The 20,764-nt window shown below is 38.5% G+C and overlaps 2 protein-coding genes across 7 annotated transcripts in view; one reads left to right on the forward strand and one right to left on the reverse strand.

The window, feature by feature from the left end:
• The window catches only part of CP (ceruloplasmin), a 54,391-nt gene extending 47,459 nt beyond the window's left edge, over positions 1-6,932 (forward strand). The window contains exon 19 of one of the 2 annotated variants that reach the window (XM_088839955.1): positions 6,815-6,932. In XM_088839955.1, the coding sequence (XP_088696081.1) occupies positions 6,815-6,879 (65 nt within the window). In that variant the 3' untranslated portion in view covers positions 6,880-6,932. Of the gene's footprint in view, positions 1-104; positions 231-6,814 lie in introns of those variants that run through there. The other variant, XM_088839963.1, reaches the window with a different exon arrangement.
• HPS3 (HPS3 biogenesis of lysosomal organelles complex 2 subunit 1) overlaps positions 1,643-20,764 on the reverse strand; it is a 43,971-nt gene continuing 24,849 nt past the window's right edge. The window contains exons 9-17 of one of the 5 annotated variants that reach the window (XM_055412052.2): positions 19,135-19,316; positions 17,901-18,081; positions 16,450-16,683; positions 15,207-15,392; positions 14,689-14,877; positions 13,213-13,320; positions 7,182-7,388; positions 6,462-6,552; positions 1,643-2,462 (exon numbers count right to left, since the gene is read on the reverse strand). In XM_055412052.2, coding sequence (XP_055268027.1) covers positions 2,335-2,462; positions 6,462-6,552; positions 7,182-7,388; positions 13,213-13,320; positions 14,689-14,877; positions 15,207-15,392; positions 16,450-16,683; positions 17,901-18,081; positions 19,135-19,316 — 1,506 coding nt within the window. In that variant the 3' untranslated portion in view covers positions 1,643-2,334. The other 4 variants (XR_008683936.2, XM_088839967.1, XR_008683937.2 and 1 more) reach the window with 4 other exon arrangements.

Here is a 20,764-nt window from a genome sequence, read left to right on the forward strand (position 1 = left end):
AACCTTTCAAAATCAGAATACATTTAAAGCACCATGTGCTAATCTTTTTAACTGCATGATATATGCTATTTTTAATAATGGTCTTAAAATTTCTTTTTCTGTAGAGAGCAAGTCTGGATGAAAGAAATAAATTGGTGATAAGTGGAAAAAAAAGAAAAAACAATGATTTGTAACAATGTATGTGAAAGTGCTGAATAGAAGGCTTACTTTGGAATGGCTATAAGCATTAAAAAAAAAAGACTGAAAATACACATGCTGTCCATTTGTGCAGAAAACTGTCACACTGTTTCATATGTAAAGATCAATAGACTGTATTTTGACACGACTGACTCGAATACATCTGGTAATATAACTGATTAATATAGGTGATTCATATCACCACCATTAGGTAGGGCTTTACAAAACTGTATTACAAAAAAAATCTCTGACTAGATGTTGTCTTGGACAGTCCTTAAAGGATCACTATTAAAGATTCAATGATTTCAATAAAAATAAATAAGTAAGATTCAATGAAATGTTTTCAAAATTTGGCTTCTCATCAATTCTTCTAATGTACTGTTGACTTCATTCCTAATGGACCAGTGGACAAAGGGGCATAGATGTAGAGAAAGTAAAATAAAAAATCAAACAAGACAAAATAATAATACAATTTCAAAACAGTGAGACCAATATTGAATTTCTAATCTACAGAACTGTAAGATAATTTTGTGTCATTTTAAGCCACTAAGCTTGTTATGATTTGTTACAGCAGCCATAAAAAATCAATAGGATACTCTTCTAAGATGTGCCATTTATTTTATGTTGTGCATGCTAAGCTGCTTTAGTTGTGTCCAACTCTTTGCGACCCTGTGGACCATAGCCCATCAGGCTGCTCTGTCCATGGGTTTTCCCGGGCAAGAATACTGGAGTGGATTGCCATTTCCTTTTCCAGAGGATCTTCCCAACCTAGGGATTGAACCAGCGTCTCTTAACGTCTCTTGCATTGGCAAGTGGGTTCTTTACCACTAGTGCCATCTGGGAAGCTATTATATATCAATTATACCTAAATAAAGCTGTTAAAGGAGTTTCCCTGGTGGCTCTGAAGTTAAATGCTTACAATGAGGAAGAGTTGGGTTCAATCCCTGGGTCAGGAAGATCCCCTGGAGAAGGGAATGGCTACCCACTCCAGTATTCTTGACTGGAGAATTCCATGGACAGAGGAACCTGGCAGGTTACAGTCCATGGGAGTCGCAAAAGTTGGACACAAATGAACAACTAACACTTTCAAAGATGTTCAAATTTTTATTTTTTTTTAGTTAGAAATTTTTTTAAATAAAATAAAGGAAGATTTAAAATATCTTAAAAATAAAATATTTATTTAGACATTTAAAAATAAAACGTTCCCTATCTGACTTTTGTGACCCTTGAAGGCAAAAGGATGTTAATCTGGAACTGGAAAAAGACAGAGTTGAGAAATAATCTATAAATTAAATTCTGGTAAAAACAAACACTGCCATCATGAGAAAAGTTTTCATAATATGGTTGTGGAAACACCAAGTGAGTAGCATTTTTGCCCAGTCTTAACTAAAGTCAAGCACACAATCAGTGAGCTGAACTTGGACTCAAAATTGTTTAATAAGAGGCTAAAAAAAGAAGACACAGGTCTTTATATTTCTTTATTTTTCACACACAGTCTAGCTAAAAGACCAAGAGTACATATCAACAAAAAATGGAAACAAAACTTTGACTGAAAGACATGCATTCAACAAATTACGTAAGTAGCCAGATAAGAAGAAAGTCAGCTTTGTAAACTTTTATTTCATTTGATTCAGAGAAACTCAGCATGAGCTTTGAAAATAACAAGAAAATAAAGTTTGATACCTTTTACTGTGGGAAAACATTAAAATCTTTCTCAAGGAAAATTACTGTTTTTAAAAGTGACACAGTAGAAAAATCTGGAAAAATCAAGAAGGTTGAATTCTGGACTACTTGGAATGACATTCTTTTGAACACACTTACAAACTGTTCTGTGTTCCTGGGATGAAAAAGACTGTCATGGCTCCAACAACAGTAAACTGATGTTTCTTGGTATAAAAGTCAGCCTCTACCTTTAAAAATATATGCTTTGTTTGAGGGAATTCCAATGTCTTGTAGTCTTTTTACACTCTGGACAATTAAATGGACTCAGGTCATAAATTATGAAATTAGTAATAACACTGAGGTAAGTAGCATGAAAGCATTTGCAGTATATGTACATATTCAATATAAAAATCCTTTATATATATATTTTATATGGCATTCAGCTTTTCAAGATTCAGTGTCATGTGCCATTGTGGTACATTTCAAATGATACTTTCAAGTCAATGATTTCTTTCGACTGCAGTAAAGAAGATATGGCAAGAAAAACGCCGCAGTGCCATCTTCTGGGAGGACGTTTAAGAAATCCCTTAGTTCTAGTTCCACAGCAACAACTGACAGTGTTTCTGTTTGTAAGAAAGAATATCTGAGTTAGAACTGAGATTCTGCCTTTCACCCAATTCTCTTATCACTCAACCAGTGAGAAGCTAATTCAGGTGACAAAATGTTATAACTATGGTAAGAGAGAGGACAAAAAAAAACAGTCTTTTAAATCTAAAAATGCTTTACAGTTCTAACAATTTATTTATTTTCTCTAGAATCATTTGTAGGAAAATACAATCAACTGAACACCGTTTTTAATGTTAAGACTATACTGTAGCTCTTTTATAGACTGTCTGCGTGGCGCTAGTGGTAAAGAACCTGTCTGCCAATGCAGGAGACTCAAGAGACACGGGTTCTATCCCTGGATTGGGAAGATCCGCTGGAGTAGGAAATGGCAATTCACCACAGTATTCTTGCCTGGGAAATTCCATGGACAGAGGAGACTGGCAGGCTACAGTCCATGGGGTTGCAAAGAGTCAGACACGACTGAGCATGCATGCATGCACACACATGTGTGTATGTGCGCGCACACACAAGCACACACACACAAAGGGCATTAACTGTTAGATGAAACTGAAAGTCAAGTCGCTCAGTCGTGTCCAACTCTTTGTGACCCCATGGACTGTAGTCTACCAGGCTCCTCCATCCATGGAATTTTCCAGGCAAGAGTACTGGAGTGGGTTGCCATTTCCTTCTCCAGGGGATTGCCCCACCCAGGGATCGAACCCAGGTCTCCCACACTGCAGGCAGGCACTCTACCATCTGAGCTACGTGGGAAGCCCTAACTGTTAGATGCCATTTTCCTAAATCTGTTCCTCTCTATCGTGATTTTCATGTTAATAAGCATAAAACTGTTTTCAAGACCATTTACTTTTTTTCTCAAACTGCAAAATGTGTTCTAATGAATATTAAATATTAAATTTAATATTAAGGAAATTAGTAAACATTTTTATAAAGGTAACTAATTTTATGACTACTGCTTCTTGATACACGGAGCCCTCTGCTGGGAAGAAAAGGGAAGGACATTTAAGAACAATGTTTCTAAACTTTCTGCAGTGCCACTCTGACTCTTACATGCCTACCACTTACCCTACTTTCAGAGTAACTGAAATATAAAAACTCCTGCTCAGGTACGTGTGCATCCATCCAAAGCCAGCTGTCCAATATACACAATCTAAATCACCCCTTACACAAAGGCATGACATGCTCTTGTTGCTAAAATGTTAGTGAATGGTATGACAGGAACATATGAGAAAGATCCCTGGCTCTGGAGTCAAGACAGACTTGGTCAGGGATAACTCTTCTACTTACGCTCTGGGTGACTTTGAGAAAGTCAAACTCGTGAGTCTCAGATTCCTCATCTATCAAGTAGTGGTACCACCTACTAGTTTCCAGAGACCTTGGAGAATTATTTAAAAGACAATGATGCAATCTGACATACTGACATAAAATAGAATCTTAATGAATAACTACTAACTAACTTGCAAAACTCATGAATTATCAACACTTTCCTGTTAAACTCGTTTATGTGGTCTAAATATGGAACCTGTAAGAATAACCTAGATACAAAAAAAACTGATTTGGGAACCACTGTAATTATAGAGCCAACAAAAATCTTGCCACTGCCCTATTTTCCTCTTCTGCCAATTAGTGAGGGGCTTATACAGGTTACAAGAACAAGGTCAATATCATAAATCCGTAGAGTACTTTAAATCCTCCAGTGTGTCTAGAAAATATGTGTTGAATGTTGAAAATGGTTATCTCTGGCTAGTAGAATTTAAAATGACTTTTTAAACTTCATAGTTTACTATAGTGCTAGAACTTGTACTAAGAAGCACAGTTCATTGACTCAAAAATAGTAATAAGTATTTCTTGAAACAAATTAAGCCAACCACTAACCCCAGTTTTAGTGGCTCTGTTTTAGTGCAATGGTTCTCAACAACTAGTTTTGCCCCACCCCCACCCCCAGGGACATCTGGTAATGGCTGGAGACATTTCTATTTTACCTGGGCAAGTGTTACTGGTATTTAGTGGGTAGAGGCCAGGGATGCTGGTAACACCCTAAAATGCACAGGAGACACCTACACACAAATTATCTGGTCCAAGATGTCAGTACTGACAAAGCTGAGAAATGCTGCATTAGAAAGTAAGAAATCCAAGCTCCTAAGTATATTGGTGGTGGGTTATTATATTAAACTTTATATATCAATATTATTATATTAATCTTAAATATTTATTATATTAATAATGGTATATTATTAATATATAAATCCCTGATCTCCATCTCAACCTTACTATCTTGCAATTTTTGCCTAGCATTTTACTCCATAGTCAGTCCTGAACTTCTCATTAGTCCCAGGCACTTGAAAAACTGGCTTGCTTCAGGCTTACTCAGTAAGTAGAAGGCCTGGAACTCACTTCGAATTCTAACTCCAATCCTGGTCTCTTCTGGATATACCTCTGGTGCCAACATAAAGACAACTCTCTCTGCCCCATAAAAATGGACTTGAGGTTACTTAGGTGTCTTCCCTTCAAATCAGTAACTAGTTATAGACTCTTCCTACGGAGAAGCACATTGCTGTCAAGGAAAGTGTAACATGAAACATCTTAATCCAGCTCTGAAGGTACTACAATCTGATAAAGGTAAATCACACACAGCACTTAGTTCTGTGAGCCACACACACACTACATGCACAGGTGTGTGAACACACACATATTAAAGATACAGAGAAATGAATATGTGGAGGAATGATTATGGGTAAGTTACGGGTAAAGAGTTTGTGAATGTGGATCAGAAAAGGAAGAAGGAAGAGTTTTGCCTAAGATAATGGGGTGTGAAGATGTGAGGTATCTGCCCCAGAAAGAGATCCACCGACAAGAATAATCAGCTCAAAATTATGTGATAAATTTGATGCAGATGGGACTGGGCCATCAAACACCTGACACTGCTACCTTCTAAAAATGAAAATATCACACAGAGAGATGGGTAGGACAAGTAGTATGAACGTTCCTCCTTGTCTTCCCAATCACAAACATACACCTTTACTTAAATGAGGATCTCCAGAAAAACACCATCCAATGGCCACTATCTTTGCCTAACACTGAAAGTCAGTGACCTCAGCTAGAAAACACAATTTCCACACTGTCAACTTCTAATATTCTAGGCATATTGGTATCAATAGAACCATACCTTTGTCATCAAGCCAACCATTAACAAGTGGTATTAACACACAAGAGAAGAGAAACAAAACCATATAGCTGTCAATACTTACAAATGACTACAAATTATAAAAAATTCAAACAGTAACTACCTTTGCTATAAAATACTGTGTAATTTAGAGACACTAAGCTTCTAAATCTTTGAGAAACTTGTCATTCCTCAGTACTTGCTTATAATTATGACTAATAATAATAAATAATCTTAATTTCCTACATGAAGTAAATTAAGCACCCAAATCATTAATACAAAATGGACTTGTCTTAATGGCTATTCCAATTTTTAAAATACTGAGGCTGTGAGTTTCTCTGACTATGATAATCTGTTAAGTGTTTGAAAAAATTAACTTAGAGGAATCAGCTCTAGAGCTAAAAGTGAAGTGAAGTGAAGTCGCTCAGTCATGTCCAACTGTTTGCAAACCGCGTAAACTGTAGCCTACCAGGCTCCTCAGTCCATGGAAACTTTCCAGGCAAGAGTACTGGAGTGGGTTGCCATTTCCTTCTCCAGGGTATCTTCCTGACCCAGGGATTGAACCCGGGTCTTGCGCATTGCAGGCAGACGCCTTACCGTCTAAGCCACCAGGGAAGCCCAGGGAAGAGCTAAAAAAGATAAATGAATATCAAAGGTGTGAGAGGGAGCGTATGAATGTTAAAGGTAAGCTCTCCAGGTAATTCTCAGGCCCTCAAGCTCAGACCCTTTTCACCATACTTGAGAATCACATAAAATACACGAGAAAGTAAGGTTTCAGCAAATTATGGAAATGAAGACTCTCAAATTTATAATCAAGCAAAAAAGATTATTTTACCTTTTAGTGACGATAAGTAAAGTTGATATTTCTCTCCACCACATTTTATTCTCTGACAAAGTTCAGGCAGCAGTTTTTTCCACCACAAAGTCTGTCTTGGGAAAAAATGAGTACTTTTTAAGTTTGATGCATTTTACACTCAGATTTCCAACAAGAAGAAAAAGATTGTGCAAGGAACCACAGGGCAAAAATACATCAACTTGGTTAAGGCAAAGACTTTGTTCAAAGTCTTCTGCTTAAACTATAAGTCAGATTTTTACCTTGAAAATCTTAACAATATGTACACTGTACATATATATGTACACCACTATTTTCAAGAAGAAACATAGATATGTCTTGTTTTCATCTCTTAGGTAGCAAGAAAGAAGAAAGGAACAAAAGAAAAAGTTCTAAAATCAAAAACTCTTCTAATCTCTAAAGGCCAGATAATCCACAGAGGATTTTCTCATCATTCATTATGTTTTCAAAATCTTCAGATAATAGCAGACTTCATCTCCAAACAAGAGATTTTTAGTGAAGATAACATACCAGCACAATACATGTTAACAGCCTCTAATGGTATTCAAAACATATAACATATTAAATATACATGTTCTTTTGATCCACGTAGTCCTGTGAGGTTGGACTGGCATAATCTGTCCCAATTTTGCAGATAAGGCAACAAAATTATCATTTGATTATCACAGATAAAGACTAAAAAACATAATCTGAAAAGCATACCCGATTCTCTTCTTTCAGTTCATGATTAGCATATGGGATGACTGCCTCCGGGCATCTCTCTAACAGCCTGTCTATGCACTGTTCATACTCTTTCAAACGTGTATGACACAGAACATGGACACTGAGGCCAGCAACAGTATCTTCTGAGAGTGGCTCCAAGAATGGAATGATGGAAGCTATGTCAAATGAAGGACCACATATAAGAGACTATGAACAGAAAAGTGAAATGTTATGGAATGAGGCACCCAAAAAACTAAAGCACAACATACCAGAACACAATTTTTTTAAAAAAAGACTAAATCTCACTTGTAAAAAAAGAAAAAAAAATTTCAATTTCAGAGCACATGCTTGCTTGCTTTGATTGGACTGTGTACTTAAATGAATGGGAAAGCTTTAAGACTTTATCCCAAGGACATAATCAACATGGTGGTCAAGATTTATGTCCAATGATGTTCAACTCAAGAATATCCATAATATCGAAAAATTAGAAGAAATCTAAACATTCAATAAGAAGTAATGAGTAAATAAATTATGATACATTCAAATGATGGAATATTTTGTAGTTATTAAAACTGTTTTCAAAGACAGTTAAGGACAAAATGCTGCTCATGATCAAATCAGTAAAAAAAAAAAAAAGTACAAAATTATATTCAAAGCATGATCAATTTTGTAAAATCTACATAGGTACATGCCTTTGGAAGAGCATCGAAATTTGAAATAAAAACCAGTTCACTGCATAGAAGGACAAAGCCCACTTTTGCTTTCTTTTTCACACTTTTCAAGGTTTCTATAATACGCATGCACTATATATAAACCAAAAATAAAACTTAACATTTAAGAAAACTAAGCCAACTAAGAACAAATAATTTGTATCAATACCATTTGCTGCAAGCAAATGACTTAGAGCAACTGTTATTTCAGTATTCAGAACGTGACCAACATTTTACTTTTAAGCATTTAAACTACTAATATTAATACTACTTTTGATTATACCACCAAAATAATCTATGCTTCCCCTTTATTCTGGATAAAAATGAAATGGTCATATCCTGATTTTCTTCTTCTTTTATCCTTTTTACTACAGCATTTTCTCAGACTCACAGGAGAATGTGGAACATGAACTATCCATTTATAGTCAGCATTACGATTTTACTCCAAATATCCATCGAAGAATGGTTAGAATAAGGTTGGTCTGTTTCCTTCCTGCAATATTCACTTTCATCTGAATAATTTTCTGATAGTAACGTAGCATATATGAATAAGATGATTAAAGTGAAATGAGTCAAAGCTTGGTACAAAATGGGTTACCCAGGAACTTTAAGATAGATATTAGATAGAGTGCCTGATGAACTCTGGACGGAGGTTCGTGACATTGTACAGGAGATAGGGACCAAGACCATCCCCATGGAAAAGAAATGCAAAAAAGCAAAATGGCTGTCTGAGGAGGCCTTACAAATAGCTGTGAAAAGAAGAGAAGTGAAAAGCAAAGGAGAAAAGGAAAGATACAAGCATCTGAATATAGAGTTCCAACGAACAGCAAGGAGAGATAAGGAAGCCTTCCTCAGCCATCAATGCAAAGAAATAGAGGAAAACAACAGAATAGGAAAAACAAGAGATCTCTTCAAGAAAATGAGAGATTATAAGGGAACATTTCATGCAAAGATGGGCTCGATAAAGGACAAAAATGGTATGGACCTAACAGAAGCAGAAGATATTAAGAAGAGGTGGCAAGAATACACAGAAGAACTGTACAAAAAAGATCTTCACAACCAAGATAATCACGATAACGTGACCACTGACCTAGAGCCAGACATCCTGGAATGTGAAGTCAAGTGGGCCTGAGAAAGCATCACTACCAACAAAGCTAGTGGAGGTGATGGAATCCCAGCTGAGCTATTTCAAATCCTGAAAGATGATGCTGTGAAAGTGCTGCACTCAATATGCCAGCAAATTTGGCAAACTCAGCAGTGGCCACAGGACTGGAAAAGGTCAGTCTTCATTCCAATCCCAAAGAAAGGCAATGCCAAAGAATGCTCAAACTACCGCACAACTGCACTCATCTCACATGCTAGTAAAGTCATGCTTAAAATTCTCCAAGCCAGGCTTCAGCAATATGTGAACCGTGAACTCCCAGATGTTCAAGCAGGTTTTAGAAAAGGCAGAGGAACCAGAGATCAAATTGCCAACATCTGCTGAATCATGGAGAAAGCAAGAGAGTTCCAGAAAAACATCAATTTCAGCTTCATTGACTACGCCAAAGCCTTTGACTGTGTGGATCACAATAACTGTGGAAAATTTTCAAAGAGATGGGAATACCAGACCACCTGACCTGCCTCTTCAGAAACCTGTATGCAGGTCAGGAAACAACAGTCAGAACTATATATGGAAACACAGACTGGTTCCAAATAGGGAAAGGAGTACGTCAAGGTTGTATATTGTCACCCCGCTTATTTAACTTCTATGCAAAGATCATGGCATCTGGTCCCATCACTTCATGGGAAATAGATGGGGAAACAGTGGAAACAGTGTCAGACTTTATTTTTTTGGGCTCCAAAATCACTGCGGATGCTGATTGCAGCCAGGAAATTCAAAGACGCTTACTCCTTGGAAGGAAAGTTATGACCAACCTAGATAATATATTAAAAAGCAGAGACATTACTTTGCCGACCAAGGTCCGTCTAATCAAGACTATGGTTTTTCCAGTGGTCATGTATGGATGTGAGAGTTGGACTGTGAAGAAAGCTGATCGCTGAAGAATTGATGCTTTTGAACTGTGGTGCTGGAGAAGACTCTTGAGAGTCCCTTGGACTGCAAGGAGATCCAACCAGTCCATTCTAAAAGAGATCAATCCTGGGTGTTCATTGGAAGGACTGATGCTAAAGCTGAAACTCCAATACTTCGGCCACCTCATGTGATGAGCTGACTCACTGGAAAAGACTCTGATGCTGGGAGGGATTGGGGGTGGGAGGAGAAGGGGACGACAGAGAATGAGATGGCTGGATGGCATCATCGACTCGATGGACATGAGTTTGAGTGAACTCTGGGAGTTGGTGATGGACAGGGAGGCCTGGCGTGCTGTGATTCATGGGGTCACAAAGAGTAGGACATGACTGAGCGCCTGAACTGAACTGAACGTAGCAAATATGTAATAAGATGATTAAAGTGAAATGAGTCAAATCTTGGTACAAAATGGGTTACCCAGGAACTTTTAGATAGTTGAATCCATATCACCAAGAAGTTTAAAAATAAGAAACACCAGACACAGAATTCCCTGGAGGTCGAGTGGTACGTTCAGTGCAGGGGGCACAGGTTCGATTCCTGGTTGGGGAATTAAGATCCTGCAACTGCAAGATATGGCCAAAAAACAAAAAACCACCAGACAACCAGACATGCATCACTGGATAAAAAATGGCCCACAGGTTACTACGACTCTTTAAAATACTCAATGTTGTCTGCTTCTCACCAGTGTGTTCTTTTCCCCCCAATATTGGAAATGGACTCTCCACCCTCAACACAGGCACTATTTATTCCCTTTTCTGATCTCCTTGGGACTGGAACTCACAGAATTCTCTACACAATCACACCTGTGGCTCCAAGAGGGGGGAATGGCAAAAAGGTCGGGGGAAGGGACCAGGACAATTCTGGTAAAGGCAGGCATTTGCTAGCTGCTGCTGCTGCTGCTGCTAAGTCACTTCAGTCGTGTCCGACTCTGTGTGACCCCATAGACGGCAGCCCATCAGGCTCCCCCGTCCCAGGGATTCTCCAGGCAAGAACACTGGAGTGGGTTGCCATTTCCTTCTCCAATGGTGAAAGTGAAAAGGGAAAGTGAAGTCGCTCAGTCATGTCTGACTCGTAGCGACCCTATGGACTGCAGCCTACCAGGCTCCTCCGTCCATGGGATTTTATAGGCAAGAGTACTGGAGTGGCTTGCCATTGTGCTTTCTTTTTTTTGACACATAGATGATTTACAGATTGTTTTTATATTAATTTTTGCACAAATAAACTATTACAATGTTTTCTGAGGACAAGAGACAGAGACATATTAAATCCGTGTGGTGGTGGTGAGCTGGTGGGTAGAGGGAAGTCATACAACTTTTGAAAAGGCTCTCCAGGTGATTCTGAACCTCCTCACTCTGAGGTAAGAAGAGAGGAGATCTTTTTGTTTCTTGATAGCTCTTTTTTTCTAAATGACAAGATTGATTGATTGACCCCAGATAATTTAGAAAAGAGTTAACAGTTACGAAAAGGATTTAGAAAAATTTAGGCTAACTGAACCTTCTATCCTATATCAGTAAAAACTCCTTTTTAAATACTTTAAAATGGATTCTAAAGGTCAATGAATTATACTTTTTCAAGCAGAGATTTTAAGTATGCTTTGAGGTTTTATAGGGGATACTTAATAGCACATATCATGACTTTAAATATATAATTAACACATATATTCTAGGAGGGCAAGGTCTTGCCTGCCTCATTCAATACTATATATCAATCACATTTATAGTTTATGATTGAGGAATATTTGTGGAATAAACACATCTGAGATTTAGCCTTCAGCAGCCTCTGTATCATAAGAGTACTAAAGGTAAGAACCTGCAAGAATCTTCTTCGGCAATTTTTTTTTAAATGTAAGTAATTCTCTATCTGGAGACATCATAGGCTGTCTGGAGGCTAAGACTAAGCAATATGGCCTCTTGAGTTTCCCTTCCTGACCTCCACTCCCAATTTGACAGTTTGGTTTCTAAAAGCAGTAACTACATTTACACCAAGTTCCCAGCATAAATCAGGGGTTGAAAAAAGCCTAACGAGGCCAAACCAGATGACGAAAATGTACGGAGGCAGCTGCGCATAAGGAAAATGGACGCCAGACGCTCCGCCTCTGGACCAGGGAGACTGGAGATGAGCGTGGCCGACAGCTCTGCAGGAGCCCTGCATAAGGAGGGAAGCCACTAGGGGGCTCCAACCCCCAGGCCTCAGGCAGTAAGGGCCCAGGATTACGGCGGAATCAAAGTTCTGCTGAGTTTTTCAGAGAGAAACTTGAAACTCAAAACTTCTTCATTTGAAATCTCAACTTTCACATGTCAGCAGTTACACTGGGCAGACCAAACACAGCAGATGTGAGCATTACATTCAGTCCTCAGGCCACCGACTCCATCAAATAAAATCACACTCACATGCAACCGGGCCCCATCCACCAAGTCAAATGTGGTCTTCATTTCTCACCGTCAAGGTCAGAATTCTTGCAGGATGGGCTACATTCTCTTGATCATATTTCTTTAAAAAAAATCTGGGGCACATATGTGCCCATGGCTGATCCGTGTCAATGTGTGGCAGGGGCCAACACAGGGTTGTGAAGTAACTGTCCTCCAATTAAAAAAAAAAAATCTGGGACTTCCTCGGTGGTCCAGTGGCTAAGCTCCAAGCTCCCAGTGCCTGAGTTCGACCCCTGGTTAGGGAACTAGATCCCACATGCCACAAGGAAGACTGAAGATACCACTTGCTGCAACTAAGATCCATGTAGCCCAATATATAAATTAATAAATATTTGGGAAAAAAATCCTTTAAGGAACCAGATAAGCTGGCCACTTTAATCTATTTCCTATAAGACAGACAGGAGCACTTGGCTTGGGCTAGAGGCCTAAACTGTATGAGTAAATGCTAAAATTTTAAAAATTAATTAAATTTTAAAAAAAAGAAAAAAAGAAGTGAATCACAATGAAAACACCACGAAGCATTTGCCGTACTTTCATTGCACAAAGCATTTTCAAGCACATCCTGAAGATGAGGCAAGACGGTCACAGGACTCGCCGAAGCTCACCGGCCCACCCACCAGCAACAACACCAGCCTTCCAACGGCGGTTTCAGGCAGAAGTAGCAGGCGTTCCCTGCAGAGCTGCTGAGGATGCCTCACTATAGATTCTGTCGCCCAAACTACACACCCTCTTTAACAGGACAACCGGGAGCTTACCAAATTTAAGTCCTATACTATATTATAATATACAAGTTGATAAGAAAAAGAGGCATCTTTATTTACCTGTAATTTTGAAAGGTCTTCCGTATAATTTTTGTCGACTAAGGATTCGGATGAGATTAAGACATTAACCCATGGATTGATTAAGCCATAATGACTACAGGTGTTTATCTAAAATGTAAAAGAAATTTATTGTAAACAAAGTACGATAAAACAAGGTTTTCTTCATCCATCCCACAAAAAGCAAGCAGTCTCCAATTTTCTGCTGTGTCCCAAAATTAGTTATACATTTTCTTGGGAATTGGAAGAAAGTCTTAGAATGCATTCCCCTGGAAAATGTTTCAGCCTTGCTGCTTCTTAGTGAACAAATCATTACGAGATATTTCCTAACATTTTAACTTTCAAAAGGGTGCAAAGAGGCAGTTTCTAACAAAAGGGGTAATACTTCTTTTAAGCTAATTACATTAAAAAAAAGTTAATAAGGGACTGCCATGGTGGTCCATCAGTGAAGCCTCTGTGCTTCCACTGCAGGGGGCACGGGTTCAATCCATGATCAGGCAAGTTCTGCATGCCATACAGTGTGGCAAAAATAAATAAACTTAACAGTAACACTGAAAATGATTTTTATTTCTACTACTTTCCTTGGGAGGCAAAACCTCTTCCATAAGTTCTGAAGAGAATTTCCATAAAGACTCCCTTATTCAAGAAAATCCACATTAGCCTTGCATCCATAAGGGGTAAAGGGGCTCCCTGGGGTGAGGAGAATAGGAAGCATAAGAGCAGAGTTGTCAGAGCGGCTCAAACTGCAAAAGAGCTCTAGACTGTGCAGCCAACAGGAAGTGGAAGTCTAAGGAAGAAGTCTCTCTCCCACAGGCCTTCTGCAGTTCCTCTCCCAGCAGGGAGGTCAGCAGGTGTCTCTTCTCTCATGTTCTACTTCACGACCATCACCTAAGGGAGTGCAGATAGGTTTGGGGGAAAGCCCTATTCCCCACACTGTGGCTACTGAGGTACCACTACAAGGAAGTAATAAAGGAGTGGGACGAAGCACTCTTTAGAATATAAAATTTCAAATGTGGATGTCACTCACAGACAAGTTATAAGTGTGTTTGTAACTCCTGCTTAAAGAAAGAATCTGGTAGGACTTCCCGGGTAGTATAGTGGATAAGGATCAGCCTGCCAATGCAGCGGACATGGGTTCGATCCCTGGTCCAGGAAGATTCCACATATCATGAAGCAACGAAGTCCATGCACCACAACTATTGAGCCTGTGCTCTGGAGCATGTGCTCCACAACAAGGGATGCCACTGCAGCGAGAATCCCCTATACTGCAACAAGAAAGTAACCCCTGCCTTCCGCAATTAGAGCAAATACGCACACAGCAATGAAGATCCAGTGCAACCAAAAATAACATTAAATAAAGAATAAAATTTACAAGTCTGGTAATATTACGGTTGATGTTATACTGTTAAAAGTAAGTGTCATTATCATAATGTATAATGTACATAAAGTTTGATTCAATGTACTATTCCATTATCTTACCAGGTCCTCTGATGTTCTCAATGGCGTGGTGTCAGGAGGCTGCCTCTTCGATAATCTCCAGATGTACTGTGATGTGAGCTTGAAAAAAAGTTCCTGAAGCACCACATCTGGGAGACAGGCTACCAGCTGAGCTTCCCAAAAGTCCACTAAGAGCTGAGGGATTGTGTCTCCATCTTTACCACAAAGCACCTTGAGAACAGTGAAACAAGCCCCTACGGCTCAGATAAATACAGTACTGATCAAGTTACAGCTGGTCTGAAACATGTGGGCCATGTGTTCAATGATTTATCCTACTAGCATCAGTGCCATGGAGAAAGCTAATTTAAACATTTCAACAGACTCCAGGTTGCATGAACAGAATTTTTCAAGAAACATTTTTTTAACCTGTACTTTTTTAAGTGGTTATGTGTAAGTCTGATATTTCAATAAACAAACGAAAACTTGCTTCTCTTATTCTACTCCTCACTTCCCACCAACTTCATCAGGCCATCCAAAATAACATCTTCAAAGTGACAAACCTTAAAGAAGGAATCTGCTTCTTCAATTCCAATTTTGTTGTTCTTCTGTAAGGCCAGGACTGAAGCCACAAGCAATCCAGGCTGAGTCTCCTTCAAGTGAACTGCAAACTCAGTTGGAACAATCTGTCCTTTCCTCTGCTGAATCAACAGCCGAGGTTCCAGAATGAAGCCACATACCAACTTCATCTTCAGATTAAAAAAAAAACAAAATTTAGGAACAGAATATACATTGCATTCATCTTGGAAATACATGCTACTGCATTCAAGAATCACTGATAAGAAATTAACAGTTTATTGTAATCTCAATTTTTAATTTAATTACAAAGACAATTCTAAGGACATCATTAATAACTGTCTTCCTAGAAGTTATTATTACATAGTTAAGCATCAAAGTGTCATATATTATAGACAGCTTTAAATTTAGGTCCACCTAGGATTCTTCAAAATTATGAATTCATCTTCCTAGAATTCTACTCTTCAAAGTAGAAGACATCGCAGTGTTGACTTGTTCTCACCATAACAAAATGTGACATTTGTCCAGCAATAAAGAACCCCTGCTCTTCTTGGTTACACCTGAGAGATTAAGTACTCAACTAATGTCACTTCTTCATTTCTTCTTCGACTGATTAACTTCTTTGACTCATGTCCCTACATGGCCACTCTTCCAGGGGGAAGCCACCTTTTCTTTGATACACCATTCAAATGCCCAATCTTTCACAGTCATTTGTAATCTTCCCAAGGGCAAGCTATTTCTGCAACTGCTGGACGCCTAAGGCTCAAGAATCACTGATAAGCCATTAACAATTTATTGTAATCTCAATTTTTAATTTAATTACAAAGACAATTCTAAGGACATCATTAATAATTGTTAACATCCCACTTGCTGTACTTGAATATACATGACTGTTCTGCTTTTAGGGACACACCCCACACCTCCTCAAGCCAGTCACACTGTCAGCTTAGGGCAGAGCCTATATGCTCTTCAGTACCAAGCACTGTGCTCTGAGTATATCTGACACTAAGTTGAAAAGTCTTTAGATATCCCTAGCTACCATTTATCATTTATTATTCTTTTTCATTTCCAAATCCAAAGCCCAAGCACTCCCACTTTGGGTCACTTCCTTTTAATATAATATTACCACTAAGGAAAAATGAGCTACACAGAAGCCAGAAAAAAGCTAAACACCTCAGGACCACCGGGTCCTACGTTAGCTGGCTATTAATACTAGGTACGGCGCCATACCTCTGAATGGCTTTTCATTTCATTCTTGTGCATGTCAAGATCTCCCATTTTCAAAGCCATTGCTGCCTTGGCCAATGTCACTAAAACTGATGAAAATCCAGACGTATCCAGCTTCCTTAAATATCTTATGGCAGTTAAAGGATCAATATTCTTCATAGAAGGACTACAGAGAATATGTGGCAGTTGCTTCGGCTCAGCCACATAAAACATCTGAACTACTTTTGCTGACAATTCCTTTGGTAAGCAAAACGAGAAATAAAAGGTCAGTCAGCCAATAGAAAACAAGAAAATCAGCAAAAAAAAAAAAAAAGGATAAAAAGGCAAGATACAACATTCCAATTAATATAAAATTTTGTACTATGTTTTTGATTTAAAAAGAGAGTTGATGATAATAGCATGGGAGATCTGAGGTGACCTAAAGTGATCTCTTTGTACCAAGCTGTGGCCAGTATTTCTAATACTAACAGGTGTTCAGAAGAAGGAAACAAATACTGGATTAAATTCCACTCAAAAGTCCATTATAAAAAATTACTACTTAGTACAAAATATACTTATATTTAATATACAAAATATACTTAATATTTATAGAAGAAAATTTCATTTCTCTTAAAACCTTAAAATATATGAAATTGCAATACCCAACTCTGCATATTCAACTATTTAAAAATACAAGAAGGGGAGGACTTCCCTGGTGGTACAGCAGATAAGAATCCACCTGCCAACTCAGGGGACACAGGTTCAATCCCTGGTCTGGGAAGATCCCACATGCTGTGGAGCAACTAAAAGCTCATTCACCACAACTACTGGAACCCATGCTCTGGAGCCCAAGCCACACCTACTGAAGCCCAGGCACCCAAGAGCCTGTGCTCCACAAGAGAAAACAGCACAATGAGAAGGCCACGTCCCACAACGAAGGGTAGCCTCTGCAACGAGAGAAAGCCTAACAGGAACGAAGACCCGGAGCAACCAAAAAATAGAAAAATACATGAGGGGCTAAAAACTCCTCAAAAATGTCTGAAGGTCGCTGGGCCAGGATTTTACAAAAAAGTTTTAGACACTTGGTGAGAGGGGCAACTAGGGTTTTGAAAAGGGCTGCAGATGAGAAGAAGGCAGGCAAGGCCCAAGTTCTCTGTCATTCTTCTAAAGACATGCCACTGTCACAATGGGCAGGTCACTCAACCACAGTGGACCACATCTCCCTGTCTGTGTGATGAGAAAGTATGAGAAGATGATTCTAAGTTCTTTTTCAATTCTATGAGTATTATCATAGAATAATAATTCTATGAGTATTACTAATGAAGAAAAGTGCACCCTAGTTACCTTTTTTAGAAAAAGAAGACTATACTACCAATGAAAATACTTGGAACTTAATTTTTTAAACGGAACTGCATAAACAGCTAAAGTGAAAAGTTAAAAATATTAGATCTAACTAAGCAGGAAGCTGTATTCACTTCACTTAATTCTTCATCCAGGTTTTCATAAAGTGAATGATTAATGTAGAAGATTAATCCCCGCTCGTATTTCTGTGATCCATCCTCTACTGCCCAGTCCACTCGGGCTAAAACTTCCGCCATAGACAAACCAGACATCTTATAGTACGGCAAGGCAAGGTGGGAATGTTGGGTTTCAAGCCTAAAGGGAAGGAAGTGGGAAAAAAAAACACCTCAGATTTGTCAATTTTAAGTTTGGATGTCTAACACATTTGATAATAAACCAGATCATGCTTTCCAGAAGACACAAATACTGTTCTGTGGCCGGTAGGAGCTGGAACAAATTCCTAAGTTTTGTTCTGCAAAGTCATTCTAATTAATGTAGCTTCTTTTTGCTTGCTTATAATAAAATCAGAGAAACAAGTGAATTAATATTCATAATGTGGCTCTACAATAATGGTATTTATAAGCAGGAAGGTGTTAGTTGCTCAGTCATGTCCAACTCTGTGCAACCTCATGGACTGTAGCCCGCCAGGCTCCTCTGTCCATGAAATTCTCCAGGTAAGAATACTGGAGTGGGTAGCCATTCCCTTCTCCAGGGCATCTTCCTGACCCAGGGATTGAACCTGGGTCTCCTACACTGCAGGCAGATTCTTTACCATCTGAGCCACCAGGGGAAGACCATAAGTAGGAAAAACCTTTCATTAATTTATAATGACTCCCATGGTTCAAGTAAGCCTTTTAAACAATTATATTAAAAAAAAATTGTTAAGATCATCCTCAAAAATAGAAATTATTATTCTTCCTAGTGTTCTTTTCTGACATTATAAAACCATTGATTACTAATATTAAAATCACAGACTGTCCAACTAGGATCTCTCCCTTATAGCTAATAGGCAATAGATGAGTAATATGGCTGTCTCAGGTATTTTCACTGGTCATGCCCCACCACCACCCAAAGGCCTGAAAAGAAACTTCAAATTTCTAAATTAACTGATGGGAGACACAAACACTGCCCATCTAATAAACTGTAAGTCCTTGAGTAGGAACAGGTCATGTTCATCTCTCTAAGCTTAGCACAGTACCTGGCACACAGGATGTGCTCAATAAGTGCTGTGGAAAAAATGAATAAATAAATCACAGCCCCTCATGTGTCCTCCCATTTGCCAGGTAACTGCCGGAGGTGGAAAAGTTGGTAAGTTACACCTGAAGCTCAGGTGGCTTCTTTAACGAGTTTCCAAGCAGCAACACCAACCTGCTGTAGCAGTCGCCAAGGTGCCCACAGCTTTCTTTAAATGCTTCTAAAAGCTCTGCCTTTTCTCCAGGTTCCAGCTGACTGGCATCCATCAGGGCCGCTCTCACTAACAGGTGAGCCTCACTGAGAAGGTGGATGCAGCTCTGGGTTTTTGCAGTCTTGTAGGCATTACTGTAGTCTACCTAATACACAAAGAAGGCAAGTAGTTCATGATGCTGAAGACATTGCCCCAAAGTTTCCCAGGTCTATAAGTTGTTTAGAAAGTACTATCTGAACACATTAAATCCTAAGAAATAAAAGGCTGTTATTTATCATTCTGATAAGGCTTAGCTAAAGTGGCTTTCTTTTCCCCCACAATCTATGAGCCGGTTTATCACATACATGATTGTAAATACTCTCCTGTTAAACAACGTTAATCATCAGAGAAAGCACAATTAGTACTATAATACTAATGATACTGTTAACTCAGCAATAATTTGATCACAACCTGATACAGCTAATGAACATATCTGAAAGACTTAACTATTTTTAAAGTTCTATGATTTAAATCTTTCTCAAATTCAGATTGAACATCCTTCATCTTAGTTTCAATTGGTGAATCTAGATTCTGATACATCTATTTCTATAACTCACAGTGGGCTTACAAAAATTTTCACTAGCTAATCTGAGTCAATCATTATTTTTAGACTCCAATAGGCAAATCATCTGGATGATGTCTAAGACTTTCAATTAAATAAGACTGAAAACACAGGACAAAGCTGATAAAATTATCAGCGTTAAAATGTCAGGGACAAATCAGGCAAAACCTTCACCTGATGACCAAAACGAACATTACCAGTGAAGGACAAATGAATATTCTGCACCTCCCCATGTGAAACTCTGAGAAAGATACAACGTCATCTACATTGAGTTCTGGCCCAACTCTTTGTGACCCATGGACTGCAGCCCGCCTGGCTCCTCTATCCATGGATTTCTCCAGGCAAGAATACTGGAGAAGGTAACCATTCCCTTCTCCAGGGGACGCCCCCGACCCAAGAATCAAACCTGGGTCTCCTACATGGCAGGCAGATGCTTTACTGTCTCAGTCACCAGGGAACCCAGCCAAGAACACATAACCTCAATCTAATCATGAGAAAAGAAACAAAACGAAATGAAATGAAAAAATAAATGCTTAAAAGGTGGAGGAGGAGAAATATTTTTTAAAACTATCTGTTATAAAACAAAAAGTGAAATCTAAAAATGCAACAGGATAGTGAAAAAAACAAAAAAGAAACAGTCTTACAGATACGGAGAACAAACTGGGGGTTACCAGTAGGAGAAGGAAAAGATAAAGGAGTAAGAATAAGAGGTACAAACTACTAAATATAAAATAAATTACACTACAAGAATATACTGGACTACACAGGCAATATAGCCAACATTTTACAATAATTATAAATATTTAAAACTGTGAATCACTATGTTTATACCTGTAACTTACAATATTGGACACTAACTATACTTCAACGAAAACAAAAAAAAAACAAGAAAAGTTTATTTAATAAAACAAAGGCTATGAACATATTTTGGATTAAAGGAGGCTAAAGAGACATGACATTTAAATACATTACTTGATTCCTAGACTGGATCC

The sequence above is a fragment of the Moschus berezovskii genome, chromosome 1 (assembly GCF_049115385.1).
Source record: "Moschus berezovskii isolate FMDL1 chromosome 1, NW_MosBer_1.0, whole genome shotgun sequence".
NCBI lineage: Eukaryota > Metazoa > Chordata > Mammalia > Artiodactyla > Moschidae > Moschus > Moschus berezovskii.